Source organism: Convolutriloba macropyga, chromosome 2, assembly GCF_964194025.1.
Source record: "Convolutriloba macropyga chromosome 2, txConMacr16.3, whole genome shotgun sequence".
Classification (NCBI taxonomy): Eukaryota; Metazoa; Xenacoelomorpha; order Acoela; family Convolutidae; genus Convolutriloba; species Convolutriloba macropyga.
In genome coordinates, this window is record NC_134469.1 from 19,492,118 (window position 1) to 19,509,177 (window position 17,060).

A 17,060-nucleotide genomic window follows, 5' to 3' on the forward strand; every position below is an offset into this window, starting at 1 on the left:
ATGGATCCTAATATCCGAATACGAGAGTTTTCTGATTTTTTAGGTCTAGTTGGAGTGTGATTTATCTCTAGTCTTGGTTGATCGGGATCAAACATTGTCATTTTTTAAAACTGTCCTCTTCATTTTGCACTCTAGATCATATTCTTATTAAAGTATCTAAAGCTTTCTTTTGAGTTTTTACTTTGCATTTCTGGCTCTAGTCTTCTTTGCTCGATCCCTTGTTTTAGTCGCAACCTTAAATTGAATTCGATATTATTTTTTTGTCCGCTCTTCACGCTTTCGTTTTTGTCAAAGATGTCTTCCAAACGTTTTTTGTATCCTGACCGACTTTTATAGCTCCGATTTGTACCGTTTGAGCAAATAGTGTCTCAGTTGGGTATTTGTTGTCACTCTCGCTTTTTTTCAATGCTTGAATAGTGTTGCTTCGCTTTGAGTTCTTTTCTACTTGCGTACTTTTGGTATTAGTGCAAGCTTGTATTTGTCCAAATTCTTGTTGCAATCTCTTGCCTGGTTTAAGTTGTTTTCAACAAAGTCCTCTGTGAAGATTAAAAGTATTTTTCAAGAGCTCTGAAAAGTGATAACAAATTATAGTACAAATTTGCCACCAAAAGCGATAGTTATCCTGAACCAAAAGCAATATTTTTAGCTACATGTCAGAACAACAACGCTCATTGAGCTCGTATGTGGCAAATTTCTTGAAATAACCTTGGACACGAATAAACAAAATCAAGGTGTCATGCTCGTGCAGAAAAACTTACACTCACAATAAAGACCAAGATTGGCTGCCAAACGGAGCTTTAAATCAGTTTATTGTATAGCTCAATTCCTGCAAAACCAGAAATCAATTGGCGGAAGAGAAGCGTACAGCTAAAGAACAACCGAACAACGCCCGATAAAAACATCAACCAAATAGGATTTTAAAAAAATGGCAAAAGTCTACACACATTTTTCTAGTTGTTGTTCCAAAGTATTAGCCAAGTTCTTCAATCAGCAAAAAGTCGGTTGTAACGGCTGCTCTTATCAAAGAGGGGGAAAACTTACAACACCCCGTTGGTTTCAGCGTTTTCAAATCTGTCCCGATAGTTCGTTTTTGCAATTATTTTAAGTTAATTGTAATCTCCGCTATACTTTACATTACATTCGCATTACCCGATACTCAATTGATCCCAATAACTAATTGTTCGGCTTTGCTGTTCAAGAAAGTACTTCGCTGGATTTAATAAAATATTTCAGAAGGCCAATTAACCAGTTGAGAGCAAAAATAACTGTTACTGATCGTACCTCCTAAGTCACTATGCACGCTGTGTGCCAGAACTTGTTTTTTCATCAAACAGAAACAACGCCTGAACTATACTGATGGACCTGGATTCTGTAATTTAAACGCAATCTTGACTCAGGGGCAAAATATGAAGAATTGTATTTTTATAAGATCATATTGTCAGATTTACACATCAACAAACTGAAATCAGTTTAGGCTTTTGGTTAATGACTGGAACAAGAATGAACCTTCTATGTGCTCTATAACTCAACTTACCAGAACGCCAGTACTTAACAGTCAAACTACTCATTGATCGTGCTCGAATACGTACTGTTTATCTTTCTAACAAGGCAAAGTTAACTTTTTCAGCTGAATTCTACTGATTGTTCCTTGTCTTTCCAGCTCTGTTTAAGTCGCTTTACTTTTCTTTTCCGAACTTATGATTGTATAGAGATAACTATGCCGTCGTTTTCTCTGAAGGCATTTGTTCCGATTTTCAGGATGTCTTATACAGCTTTCTTAATGTTTACGATTATCGGAAAGTTCACTGGAACTGGCTTAGCAAATGCGGTATCTCATACTCCATTTGGACTCAATTCATTATAAAGATAGATTCGATTCAGTAGCCCATGTGAACTTGGCGCTGATGATTTGTTGATAGTGAAGACACTTCGAGTTTGACTTTCTGTTTCTCTTCTTGTTTGATACCATAGTACCAAAAATATCTACTAAGAATTTGTTTTGACAAAAAAGAATTGAAGTTAGCAATATATTTTGCCCGTCATGCTATTCTTACTTCACTGCTTGATTTGGTCTTGAAGTCTTTTGTTTGGATAAAAAGCTTGGCCTTCTTAAGAACCAACCAATACAATGTACATTTCACATATCCTAAAATAGATGGAAGGTATCTAAATTGTCGCAGAAGAAAAGTATAGAAGAGATAAAGCTAAGCCGGACAGTATTCTAGATTCTGAGAGCTTCCACATAATGACATCAGATTTTTTTCTTGAATTAACTACCAAAGGTTTGAATTTTTGCGGAAGTTTTCGATTTTTGGAAAAAAATATCGCTGTATACCTCTGATTATCTTAGTTTTATAAGAATAGCTTAACCATTTTTGTTATTAAAAAGAGTAGTTCTGAAATTCAAGATGTCAAAATTTTCGATAAGTCTACAGAGTTATAAATAATTAAACAATTCGAAGGCGTCAAGTTCATTCAACTAATGAAAAAAGAACATCAACATTTTTTAACGGTTCTTTGAAAGTAACAGTCTAAATCGGTTTCAAGTACAAAAAATGTCAAGTTTACTTATCACGGATCAAGTATCAGCTGATCTTCATGTATTGGCTAAAATTTATGTATTAGCTGATCCTGATCTTCGTCTGGTCAGAACAATAACGAAAAGCTGCAACAACAAACGATGAACACTCTTGCAAAAAAGTGATTATATGTTGCTCTGAAGTTAATACGTAACTTGAAATTTTAAACCTGATTACCATATGCAGGGCTCATATAGCCAAAAGTTATTTGATAAAAGCACTAAAGTTAAGAACAAAAATGTAGATTCTGTGCTGCGCAAGGTGTTTGTGCCTTGCAAATTTTTTGCGATTGACAACCATCAACAGAGCGCAATTCATTTTGAAGGAGAAGAACTACAGGAAACAAGTTTTCGGAATAAAACTTAAGTGTCCTCTTCTTCTCAATAGCTGAATTTTTGATGAAAAATTTAAAAAGCCGCTTAGTTTTTTTTGAATATTTTGCAATTTTAAGGACCTTTGATATTGTATAGCACCTTACGATGTAAAAAAAGCACATGCGCATAGGGAGCTTAAACTTGTATGAAAAGTAAGCTGAGGTTGGAGGGTAAAAGAATAGATCCAAAATCTATATTAGATAATCTTGCTCCATTACAAATGATTTCTCGCAATAATGTTGTAAGAGGTTATCATGAAAATTCTTACATCGAACGAGAGGAAAATAATCTGAGGAAAACATTTTGACAACAAAAAACTTCGATCAGGTAAAAGAATCCAAACCAAATCAATTACTAAAATATTGGTGTTCTCTCTGAATTCATCGGGTAAAAACTTGTCTAGGGTGTCATACAGGTCTGTACAGCTGTTAAATCTACTGCATCTGCCTATAGCTTTTTGCAACACAACAAAAACAATTGCTAATTCATTTTGAAAAAGAAGAACTACAGGAAACTAGTTTTCGGAATAAAGCTTAAGTGTCGTCTTCATCTCCATAATTGAATTTTTGAAGCGAAATTTTGAAAGGTCTAGCAAAAGCTCTTTTGTAGACCCCAACTACGGATGTTATCTCTAAGTCACAGATTCTAATAAATACGGAAAAGGAATCTTATAAAATCAACAGGACAAATGCGCAATTAGTGAAAATAGTTAAATACTTTGCATCAATAAAGGCAAAAAACAGTTTTGACTATTTCAACAGAGAAATACTTGAGCAAAACAATATAGCACGTAATTTTGTCTGCTATTTCGAATTTTCTGCTGACTTTAAATATAAAAACAAGGAAGCTCGATAATGTGCAATTGCACATAAAGTTCCGACCCCACTCATCCGAAATTTTTGGCATAAATGTCTACCAAATGAGGAACAGATAGAAAACCCCGAAAAATTCGAGTAGTTTTCAAAAAAATGTGTATAAACAAAAAGATCGCCTCCTACCTAGATAACTCACTGGAGAAAAAAAGCTGCATTAGATTGATGAGATTGGTCATTATTAATAGAGCAAGTGAAGACGAACAACAAAATCAAACAACAATAAAAACAAACATTAATTACAACCAAAATTTTATGTTCAATTTTTAAAAAAACTCATTAGCAAGGTCAAAATATCGTCAGATAAAACTGACACTAAAAAAATGTAATTTATTGGGAAAGATATGGGACCACTCAATAAAAAGGCTTGGTTACAATTAGACAAAAAAGAACAAAAAAACAGCGAAATAAAAAATGGCTTTAATTTTCAAAAACAATTAGTTTCAAAGTATGAAAAACATTCGATAGCAATTGAAAACATCCAATATTTTTATGATTAGATAGGCTTCTATAGGAGGGCATTAAGACTTGTATTCTTACAATTTTGTATGCGGTTACAAAAAGAACAACAAATAGAGACAACAAACAAATATTCATTTAAAACTTATGAGAAAACGCTGTCGAAGCCTTAAATTCAAACTTTGCCCCCCCTCCCCACAAAATATGTTCAATTAAGATTTCCGCGAACGCCAATGTTGTGGTATGCGAGCTCTCTTTAATGAGAATAGTTAAAATGCGGACGAAAAGAAAAGGAGAAGAAAGGGGCAAAATTAAGCATTGATTCTGTGTTTTTCGAAAAAAATTTTGTTCGAAATCATAAAAGTCATAAGCTACAAAACGAAATACATGGATAGAGTTGTTTATTGGTCCAAAAGAAGCGCTAGAGACCTTTAATTTTTCAGAAAATGTCTTATGTCTACAAAAAGGTCGTCAAATTAAGACAAAAAAATGGTTTTATTTTTTTTTGCAATAAAACCTGGGTCGACGCCGGTAAATCCATAACGCAATCTATAAAAAGATTAAATTTTGTACATTTGAAATTTCCCTCGACAACCACAAAGTCATATGTGACCTGTCATAAACGAGAATAGGTAACAAATATTGATGAAAGAACAAAAATTTAAAAAAGTTTTTTTAAAGCAATTGTGTTTAAGGTAATGGAAGCCATCAGCTATGTACTTAAATCTGAATAAAAGCTCATTTATGCCTCCTTAAAAAACAATGAGACCTGACAAAATCTAGGAAATTTCATAAAACAAACTAAAAACGACAGTTGGAGAAAAATGTGAAAAAGTCAATTGCGTTCTTCGAGAAAGGGGTGTCGAAGCAGTTAAAACCATAAATCACGCCTTAAAAGATTTTTATGTGCTCGATTGTGCCTTATTTTGAACCTGAATAATATAATATGTGAGCTTTGAATAGGGTGATAATGTGACAAAATGAGATAAAACGTGAAAAATTGGCCAATGCCTAAAATGAAAAAAATGTGAAATCTGGTAGTATCAGAGCCAGAAAACCATAAATTTGGAACTCGTTATGAAGCCAATTGGACATATCAAGACTGATTTTTAATTTGAATTGTTATTTCGTTTAATGACAACAAAATGAAAAGATGAAAAAGATTTTTTTATTAATAGTCCGCTTTTGGACTATAACAGTCCAAAAATCGGACTAAAACTAACCTTGCTATTGTTGTTCGTCCATTAGATAATTTGTTTGTTGGTTAAAATATCAGAAATCAATGCTGCGTTTTTGATAATCATCGAATAAAGTTAGCAAAAAACGGGAAATTTTTAATTCCAGAAAACTCTCAATTGAAGTGGAAGTAGGACTAGCTCCCCTGGTTTTTTAAAAAGGTTATGTTAGTTTTTTTGGTACTGTAATTCCGGAAAAATTAAATAAAGTGGACTAAAGAAGCTTATTACGGGCAGTTTTTGATGCAAATTAAATCAAAATAGTCAACAATACGTTTTTGTCTTAAGAAATAAAATAAACACTACTATTGTTAACGATTTTGACATACATTAGCAAAATTCACGACATTTACGGCAAAAATGTGAATAAAAATAACGCAAATCGGTCTATTATTCGCAAAAATTCAAACTACGATAACTCGCTCCAGAAAACGATATTCAACACAATATTTGTAATTCCGTATTCTAAGCTGGACGGGCTATTTAATAATACCACTCACAACTCTATACGATAAATATATCGATCAGTCAAAATTATCTGAACAAAAAAAACAGTTGAGTATATAGTTCCTCCTCCCTCAAGAAGGATCGAAACAATAAGTCAGTTCCTCTATTAAGACAGATTTCGACTGCTGGGTTGCTTGAATAAATAAAATAAACAGAATCTTATCAGCTGGTATTACAGCCGCAGCTCAAAAAACGTTACTTTTTTCTTTACTTCTTGGATTTTTAATCAAGCGGAGATCTATAATCTATACTGAATTAAAAGCAAGATTTTGTTTTTCGATAAAGGTGAACGAAAATTAATTGCAGACTGATTGTAAGTCATGATGTCGGGTTCACTTACCAAGAGCAGCTGCAGGATTGATCACAACCACAGGTGGCGGTTGTCCAGCTTGTGCAAATCCAGGCGAAGGAGGAGGAGCGCCTAACGAAACAAGGAAGTCGATATCTCTTCAAGTATTCAAGTGACCATTTCAGGCAGGTCCCGGATCGAGGATAGTCATGTCTTCAAAATTAGGTCTGGACTTAAATACCTTCCATTTGAAACGATCTGTACATACTTTATTTCCATCTGGGAGCTCGGCCTAGGATGCTATAGAGTAATGTAGTCTATCTCATATTGGAGATGAAGGGGTTTCATACCAGACATAATTTATTTATTGCAATAATAATTCATGATTTTTGGCTCGCAACTACTAAGAACCAGAAGGTCCTTATATGGCTAATATGCTTTGTATCAGAGCTGAAAATTGTACATTTAAAGTTTCCTTAATTTATTGACTCTTTTCCTCAAACTCTATCACAAAACCAGGGTCAATTCAATGCCAAAATTGGCAGAAAGTCCAGTAACCCGAGAAAAGCATTATAACATTTGTCTGACCATTGTGTGGTTCACAAGGTGGTTAACAAACATGATGTCTTAAGTTGGAATTTTTCTCGTGGTCAAACCAGAAATAAAATTTACACTCACCTGACTTTATTTGGTAGTCCGGGTACGTTGGGGGTTGAAATGCACCAGGTGAAGGAGGGGCAGCTCCATAGCTGGCCTGCGGCTGGGCTAAAATAATAATCTATTCAGTTCAAATCACGGACCTATTCTGTTACCCCCCCCCCTCAGTGTTTTTATGCCCATAATTACAATTTATGTGTTGTTATATAGCACGTTACTATGTGAAAAATAGCTCGTGCGCCTGGGGGCGTTTATTTTATATGTCCCCTACTAGGCTGGGGGGGAGAGAGAGCAACATTGCTTTAATAAGATAACATTGCTTCAATAAGATAACCTTACAACGACTAAGCAATGGAAAACAAGATTATTTTTTTACTATAAAGATAACAACAAGGTTGCTTATCACTTTCATAAGGTAAAATAATCCACATCAAATCAATTACTAAACAATTGGTGTTCGCTCTAAATTCATCAAGTAAGACAATATCTAAGGTGTCACATAGGTCTGTACAGCTGTTAACGCCCAAGATTAGGTGAGACTTATGAAAAGACAATGCTCGACCAAAATGTACTATGACAAGATCATACTTGACTCATTTGAGTTATGAAAAAGCTTTATCTGGACGTTAAGACAAGCTGGACTTTAGCTTGACTTAGATTTATCACACAAGACTTTAACTTGATCTAAATTTTTACAAAAGATTTTAGCTCGACCCAAAGTGAGGGACCCATATGACGGCTACTGCATGTGCCTAGTTTTTGAATCGCCAGGGTGCCTTCACTTAATATAAAAATTGACTGAATTGAGGCGCTCATTTTAAAGTCTGGCGACTCGCGAAAATGCATTCCATTGGTGAAAAAGGCAATCCGTCTCATGAAAATTCGAAGAGAGTCTGCCTAAAACTTCTGCAACTTTCAAAACTATCATAGTTCAATGTCAGTGCCAAGAAAAATCCAAAATTCGGTCCTGTAATTTGCAATTGATTTTTTGGAAGAGTAAGATTACGCTGAAAAAAACTGTGGTCAATCCGCAAACGCATGAAAGTAGTAGATACACAACTCATTGTCCAGAATTACTATTAGGGAAAATGGACTGAAAAAAGAAAGGCAGAAAACAAGCTAGAAAAAGCTAAAGTTATAATTAATTAAAATTAATCCCTATAACTCTAATGTCGCTTCATGGCGTCTCTTCTTCCAAAGCAAGACGGAACGATTACTGAAGTTCTCACGGATCACTTTTTTGCAAAACGGATATATTCGTTCTTAATTGAAAAGCTGATGCCAAGAATGGGTTTGCATTTTGCATGTGTTCGGAACTTTGCGTTTTAATAAGGAGGCAGAAACGTTGCACTGAGCCATGCGAAAATTGGCATGGATAGTGATTTCAATCACGCATTTTCGTCTCTCCTCATTATCGATTTTTTGGAAAATTTTCAATCTTAGAAACGCTGAGATAGATTATGCTTCCAGGTAACAATGAGGCCAATTTTTATTTTGAACGAGGAGATGACACGAAAAAATTCGAATGAGCCAATGGGCCAAATTGGTACACAATAGACAAAAATACTTGAAAAATCAAAGTTTTGAACCTTTACTGACCTTTAATCAGGTGACCAGTAAAGCAAAGAAAATTTTGCCACCAGCGTCACGTTTCCATAAAAAAGATTAAACAATAATAATAATATAATTCTGTTTTCGATTTATTAATGCATTTCTGCTGACTTCACCGTGTCTTTCGCGTTGAAATATTAAATTTTATCTGTATGATTCGCGATGCAAATTTTCGTTTGTTTTGGTGATTTGTTTTACAAGGATTCACGACGCGAACACGCTCACACTTTCTTCATAAAAACCTATTTATTTTTTATTCAACAAAATTATGAATTAGCTGTGTGAATTTTTTATTGTTTCAGGATGATGGGATCGCTGGACGAATCGCGATTAGGTTCAATTAGAATTTAGACTAGTCTTTGTCTATTCTGCACAAATCAAATTTAGAAAACGACCAACTGAATTTTGAATAAAAATGATATTGAAAAAAATGTAGTCAAAGTTAGGATTTGAACAGAAATCGTTTAACAGGTTAGTTCAACAGGTGAGATGAAATAAATTGTAAACAATTTCTGAAAAATATCATCAAACATGAATAAAAAATGAACAAACAATGACTACTGATAACAATTGATGAAAATTTAAAATCGAGGAGCAAATGAGTGAAGGTGTTTCAGTTTGAAGGTCAAAAAGGTAATTTAAAATTGGAAATTCAAGTTTAAAATTGAGCAGCAACTGATGAATAGAAGAGATGGCACCGACCAATGTCTCATTTCAGCGCATTTCAGGACTCTAAATTTCCGAATTACTCCTAAATTTCGTCATAAGAAGTCATATTGGCCATATGGAGCTTTGCTTCTGCGGCATAACTACTTGCCACTAGGTGCCGTGGACATAAACAACTACGTCAGTCAAGCCGATGTTCCTTTGGAAAAGCAAATATGTGAATTGTCGACAGTTTTTTGTCAAAACGGTACAGTATTGTTGTTTATGGAGAAAGATCTGACACTTGATGCACGGGGTGTCATGAGATGTAGATGCAGTGAATTTTTGATAATGCCGCCATTCATGGCTATTTTAAACCTAAATGTGTTCGGAACTTTGCGTTTTAATAAGGAGGCAGAAACGTTGCACTGAGCCATGCGCGAATTGGCATGGATAGTGATTTCAATCACGCATTTTCGTCTCTCCTCATTATCGATTTTTTGGAAAATTTTCAATCTTAGAAACGCTGAGATAGATTATGCTTCCAGGTAACAATGAGGCCAATTTTTATTTTGCACGAGGAGATGACACGAAAAAATTCGAATGAGCCAATGGGCCAAATTGGTACACAATAGACAAAAATACTTGAAAAATCAAAGTTTTGAACCTTTACTGACCTTTAATCAGGTGACCAGTAAAGCAAAGAAAATTTTGCCACCAGCGTCACGTTTCCATAAAAAAAGATTAAACAATAAAAATAATATAATTCTGTTTTCGATTTATTAATGCATTTCTGCTGACTTCACCGTGTCATTCGCGTTGAAATATTAAATTTTATCTGTATGATTCGCGATGCAAATTTTCGTTTGTTTTGGTGATTTGTTTTACAAGGATTCACGACGCGAGCACGCTCACACTTTCTTCATAAAAACCTATTTATTTTTTATTCAACAAAATTATGAATTAGCTGTGTGAATTTTTTATTGTTTCAGGATGATGGGATCGCTGGACGAATCGCGATTAGGTTCAATTAGAATTTAGACTAGTCTTTGTCTATTCTGCACAAATCAAATTTAGAAAACGATCAACTGAATTTTGAATAAAAATGATATTGAAAAAAATGTAGTCAAAGTTAGGATTTGAACAGAAATCGTTTAACAGGTTAGTTCAACAGGTGAGATGAAATAAATTGTAAACAATTTCTGAAAAATATCATCAAACATGAATAAAAAATGAACAAACAATGACTACTGATAACAATTATGAAAATTTAAAATCGAGGAGCAAATGAGTGAAGGTGTTTCAGTTTGAAGGTCAAAAGGGTAATTTAAAATTGGAAATTCAAGTTTAAAATTGAGAGGCAACTGATGAATAGAAGAGATGGCACCGAACAATGTCTCATTTCAGCGCATTTCAGGACTCTATATTTCCGAATTACTCCTAAATTTTGTCATAAGAAGTCATATTGGCCATATGGAGCTTTGCTTCCGCGGCATAACTACTTGCCACTAGGTGCCGTGGACATAAACAACTACGTCAGTCAAGCCGATGTTCCTTTGGAAAAGCAAATATGTGAATTGTCGACAGTTTTTTGTCAAAACGGTACAGTATTGTTGTTTATGGAGAAAGATCTGACACTTGATGCACGGGGTGTCATGAGATGTAGATGCAGTGAATTTTTGATAATGTCGCCATTCATGGCTATTTTAAACCTAAATGTGTTCGGAACTTTGCGTTTTAATAAGGAGGCAGAAACGTTGCACTGAGCCATGCGCGAATTGGCATGGATAGTGATTTCAATCACGCATTTTCGTCTCTCCTCATTATCGATTTTTTGGAAAATTTTCAATCTTAGAAACGCTGAGATAGATTATGCTTCCAGGTAACAATGAGGCCAATTTTTATTTTGCAGGAGGAGATGACACGAAAAAATTCGAATGAGCCAATGGGCCAAATTGGTACACAATAGACAAAAATACTTGAAAAATCAAAGTTTTGAACCTTTACTGACCTTTAATCAGGTGACCAGTAAAGCAAAGAAAATTTTGCTACCAGCGTCACGTTTCCATAAAAAAGATTAAACAATAAAAATAATATAATTCTGTTTTCGATTTATTAATGCATTTCTGCTGACTTCACCGTGTCATTCGCGTTGAAATATTAAATTTTATCTGTATGATTCGCGATGCAAATTTTCGTTTGTTTTGGTGATTTGTTTTACAAGGATTCACGACGCGAGCACGCTCACACTTTCTTCATAAAAACCTATTTATTTTTTATTCAACAAAATTATGAATTAGCTGTGTGAATTTTTTATTGTTTCAGGATGATGGGATCGCTGGACGAATCGCGATTAGGTTCAATTAGAATTTAGACTAGTCTTTGTCTATTCTGCACAAATCAAATTTAGAAAACGATCAACTGAATTTTGAATAAAAATGATATTGAAAAAAAAGTAGTCAAAGTTAGGATTTGAACAGAAATCGTTTAACAGGTTAGTTCAACAGGTGAGATGAAATAAATTGTAAACAATTTCTGAAAAATATCATCAAACATGAATAAAAAATGAACAAACAATGACTACTGATAACAATTGATGAAAATTTAAAATCGAGGAGCAAATGAGTGAAGGTGTTTCAGTTTGAAGGTCAAAAGGGTAAATTAAAATTGGAAATTCAAGTTTAAAATTGAGAGGCAACTGATGAATAGAAGAGATGGCACCGACCAATGTCTCATTTCAGCGCATTTCAGGACTCTAAATTTCCGAATTACTCCTAAATTTCGTCATAAGAAGTCATATTGGCCATATGGAGCTTTGCTTCCGCGGCATAACTACTTGCCACTAGGTGCCGTGGACATAAACAACTACGTCAGTCAAGCCGATGTTCCTTTGGAAAAGCAAATATGTGAATTGTCGACAGTTTTTTGTCAAAACGGTACAGTATTGTTGTTTATGGAGAAAGATCTGACACTTGATGCACGGGGTGTCATGAGATGTAGATGCAGTGAATTTTTGATAATGTCGCCATTCATGGCTATTTTAAACCTAAATTGACCATCATGGCAGCCTATCAAATTTGACCAAAATTTTTGCACGACTTTGAATTCCACTAGGACATCTATCAAATAGAAAACCCGTCTTAATATCACAATTGGTAGTTCAAAATACTAAAGAGAGCTATAAATGGCCTTTCAATGTTTTGGGGCAAGATTCATTTCATACAAGATTCTTGCAGTAAAGCCTTCTTGCACAATAAGTTTTTAACTGATTCTTTTGTTACACAAGCCACTATAATTTACAATAGTCTGCCTTGTAATATTAGACTGAAAACAACATCGAAAGCTTCCTTAAAAAAACAACTGAAAGATTATTTTTGGTAAGTATTTTTGAAGGACCCAAAAATAACTGATATGAAAGATGACATTGAGAGCATTAGATTTCAATTTTCATTTTTTTCTTCACGATTTTAAGCTCATTTTTTAAATAATATAGGGTCAAATTGTTAGTTAAGTAATTTAATGATTTTATAATTTTGCATAATGTTATATTCTTAACTTTACATTGCCTCTTTTACCATTTGAATTTTATTCTTATGTGTATCAGAAGAAATTAACAATGTTCTTTTTTTATAGAGGTAGTCAACTCAATGTTTTTGATTGGATTTTTTTTATTTATTACGCTGAATAGTTCTTCAACGTTCGTTGCTGCTTTTTTGAATTAACGATTTCCGGTAATTTGATTCCAGAAATTTTATATTGGCAATTAAGGATATATATATATATATATATATATATATATATATATATATATAAATATATATATATATATATATATATATATATATATATATTTTAAACATGTGGCTCAAAGTGGTTGTTTATTGTTATGGAAATGGAAACCGATTTGCTGAAACTTTCTCTTATACGTACGTGAGACGTACGTGAATTTTTTTGTTCCTTGATATAGTGTTAATTCTCGCAACACTAAAAAAGCCACGAGATAGAAGACAATAATTTAAAGTGTAATTGAGCCTCAAAAATTTGTTATATTTGTTGCCGTAATTATGCGGCATAATTATGGTCACTATGTAGAGCACGGTTGTTGTTCACCATCCACCTCATGGATAGCGTCGTTTTAAAACTTCTCAAAAATTTTCAAAACGTAAAGAAAAATATAACTGAGCAGTAGTTTTTTTTCGATTTCTGGAATAATATGCTGATTTCGCCATTCAGAAAATGTAGCTAAAAACATATCGAAGTTTAAATTTGAATTATCATAAAATTCCCAATTTTTGATGAGGGGTTTGATTAGTTTTCAATTTCTGCTTCTCTAAATTTAAACACAAATTCTGGTTTCGGTTTCCGAATTTAATTGAACTATGACCCTCGGGCAATTACGGTTTTGTGTAAAAAAAATATACCTGAAACTTGTTTTCCAATGCTTTGTTATTTTTTTTTTGTATTTTAAGAATCAATTGAAGTCAACCAACTTTGTGTTTTTGACTAAACATTTTTCAAAGGCTAAGAAAATGCGCAAGGAACCCTTGATATTAAATTTTGGAAATTTTGGCTGATTTTGCTCTTCTTAGGCAGTTAAATGTTTTAGCTTGTTTTTATATACATGAAAAAATCCCTTGAACTATTATTACTGAAAAATATGTTGAATAAAAATGCCTAAAAACCAACGTTTTTACGCTAAACAGGGCTATGCATATTTACAGTTACCTGAATTATAGGGCACTGAAATTTTCTTGCCACAGTGTATATGTTCAAACACAAATCTGAGTAGTGCAATTACAAACGATAAAGGAGGATAGTTTAGGTTGATTAAAAACACACATTCATTGCAATAGTATTTATAAAGTGCATTTTTAAGGCGTGATCACAAACTAATTGTTTAAGTTGAGCTGCCTCGAGCTTCCAAACTAGTTTTTACCCTTCATTCTGTAAATGGTACAGAAGTATAAAAGGGCTAAGCAAAGTTTGAATACAGACGCAATCTACGCTTGATTGGTTTATCTACGTTTAAAAAAGATCAGACCGCTCTTAGCAATATTGAGTTATATTTAGCGAACTACAAAATAATTTTGTTGCGTAATTTTTTAGTGTGCTTCATTCGTCAACTCTAGTTGTCCATGACTAAAATAAAACCAATGAGGTTTTCACTGTAAATTAGCTGCCCCTATGAAGTAATACCAATAACGTATATTAACTAAAATAGTGTTTGTTAATGTTCATGAGAACTGTTTCAATTGGTCTTAAATTTTGAGAAGAAGAAGCTCATCATTACATACGACACAAGAAAACAGACTTGATTTAAAAAATGCTTGCGTCTCTTCTGCAGCTTATTAAAGCATTGGATTTTTGTGGATTTGTATTTCGTGGATTTTCGTGGATGTTTTTACGTTAATCCTGCATAAGTTTTTGTGCAATAATTTTTATAAATGGAACAATTTAAACGTATATTGAGCATAGTTGCTGATTTTGGTTTGTTTTTGAAAGTTATTCCAGATCTATGGTTAGATGATAAATCTTATTCATCAGAAAAATGTCCACAGAAAATAACTTTTCCAAACTGATCAAAATAACAAAAAAGACGCCTACTTTTTTCCTTAATTTTGTTACTAAAAATCGTAACTTTGCTCCGAAAAAATATTACATCCGACCAATATTTCATATAAATTATTGAAGAAACGCTGTAGACTCGTTTAATTTAATGAAGCTGACAAAGAATACACAGCTAAACTCTTCTTATTATATATTAAAGTCTTGAAAGATTCGGACCTTTTCTCTCCCCCCCCCCCCCCCACAAACACACACGCACACACACACACACACACACACACACACACACACACACACACACACACACACACACACACACACGGACACACACACACACGGACACACACACACTTAGTGGTTATATCACTTTAACCCCCCCCCCCCCCCCCCGACGCCACAAGCTATTTTTACATAGTAACGTGCTACATAACAACACGTATTTTTCAAGTGTGGGGCTTTAAAACATAAGGGGGCGAAATAAAATAGATCCAAAGATTCATGCAAATGATTTTTGTTATCTTGCTAGATCTTTCGAAAGACAGTTATCATACAAGACCTCATTCACCAGAGTCTCGAAAAATTCTAACAAAACTCCCAGATTTGGAATAGGGACAAATCGAGTTTTGCGAAAACGTTTCTTAGCAAAGGAGCTCAATATCTAGTTGCAGAGTCATTTCAAATAAAAGATTGCAGAAAAATGTTACATTTGAAGCTTGCCAATGAATTAAATTCGTCTGATTTGAATTGCTTTCTATCTAATTTAACCGCAGACAAAACGATAAATTTTACTCAGATGTATAATTCACAATCAGTTAATGTTAATTAATAAATTGGTTTTGACTTTTATCCCTATAGATAAATGGGAGTTCAGTCAGGGACTGTTTTAACTGTTCAACGGTGCAAAAGAAAAAGATTTTGGATTAAAAAGTTATAGATTTTTGCATAATTATAAAGGAGGCCTATGGTCAATAAAAACTATACAACGAATTGAGAGGTTCTAACAAATTGGGAACTGCAAGAGTATTATTAGGTGTCAATTGCTAACTGAGTAGTGGCTGGCTGAACTGGGGACCCGGATATTGAGTGGGAGCCGGCGTGTGTGCCATAGGGTATGGCATCTGAGGACCTGTTTGCCCCTGCGGTACTCCGTAAGCCTCGGGCAAAGCCGTGGCAGAGGTCTGCGCATGCCCAGAATTCTTGGGTGGCATCGGAGCCAGAGTTTCTGTTGACAACGGTTGTCCATTGAAGTCTTTTGGTGATGTCTGATTTTCACTCATTGCAATAAAATTTTCTTTTTGTAATTTGATACAAAGTAAACTAGCTTCTTTGATACAGCTATCAATTTATTTAGAGAAACTTTTTTGACGCCGGTCAATAAATAATCACAATATAGTTGCAAATTTTCTGGTAAGAAAAAGATGTTAACAAATCATGTTTTGCCTAGTTTCAAATAGAAACCAAGGATCTTTTCCGTTTGTGCCCCCCAGCTTAGTGGCGGTATAATATTTGCACCCCCCCAGATGCTCGTGCCATATTTTTACAAAATGATTAACTACGTCATGCCACGTGCTCTGTAACGGGGGGGGGCATAACGTACGTACTGGGGGGGGGGGGGGGGGGGGGGGACAAACGGAAAAGATCCGAAACAAAATACAAATCTAAAAGCGTTTGTGGGTAAGATATTGTATACAAAATTAGTTACAAAATACAGAACGTGGATAGACAGTTTCATCAGAGAAGTGTGAGCTCTCCGATTTAATGGCCTATTGTGTAGGAAACACAATTGAACAATTTTAAAACACAAAGAAAATATTTGCCCATTCCATTCGTCAAAAACCGATAAGAATCAATATTTGTAAACTTGAGTTTTCCTGCGTAAGTTCAATCGACTACGGATGTATGCCAATGTCAATTTGGTGAAACAAGTCGTAATTTGAAGAAATTCAAATCATGATCAATAGCTGAAATTCAAATTACGACCACATTGAAGAAATTCAATATTTGTATACTTGAACAGACTTCCGTATGTTCAAATAACGGGAGGCTTAATTGAAGCCTTTTTGTTGCAACCATCTACAATAGAAACGCAAATTGAAGCCAAATGCTTTCTAGAGCTCGAATGAGATCGAAATTATCGATATAATTTGAGAAATTTAATCGAAATGTACATCCTCATAAGGAGTTGTTATAAAAATCATTTCCTGCCGAGAAAATAAGAGACAAAAAGGTGCATAAATGCAGAATTTCTCTTCTGAAATTTCTTCTAA

The 17,060-nt window shown here is 34.1% G+C and overlaps 1 protein-coding gene across 1 annotated transcript in view; it reads right to left on the minus strand.

Annotated features, from left to right (window-relative positions):
- LOC142335179 (uncharacterized) overlaps nt 1-16,245 on the minus strand; it is a 41,936-nt gene extending 25,691 nt beyond the window's left edge. The window contains exons 1-3 of the mRNA XM_075383553.1: nt 15,839-16,245; nt 6,994-7,080; nt 6,367-6,447 (exon numbers count right to left, since the gene is read on the minus strand). Coding sequence (XP_075239668.1) covers nt 6,367-6,447; nt 6,994-7,080; nt 15,839-16,070 — 400 coding nt within the window. The 5' untranslated portion in view covers nt 16,071-16,245. The remainder of the gene's footprint in view (nt 1-6,366; nt 6,448-6,993; nt 7,081-15,838) is intronic.
- Between the last annotated feature and the right edge of the window lie 815 nt (nt 16,246-17,060).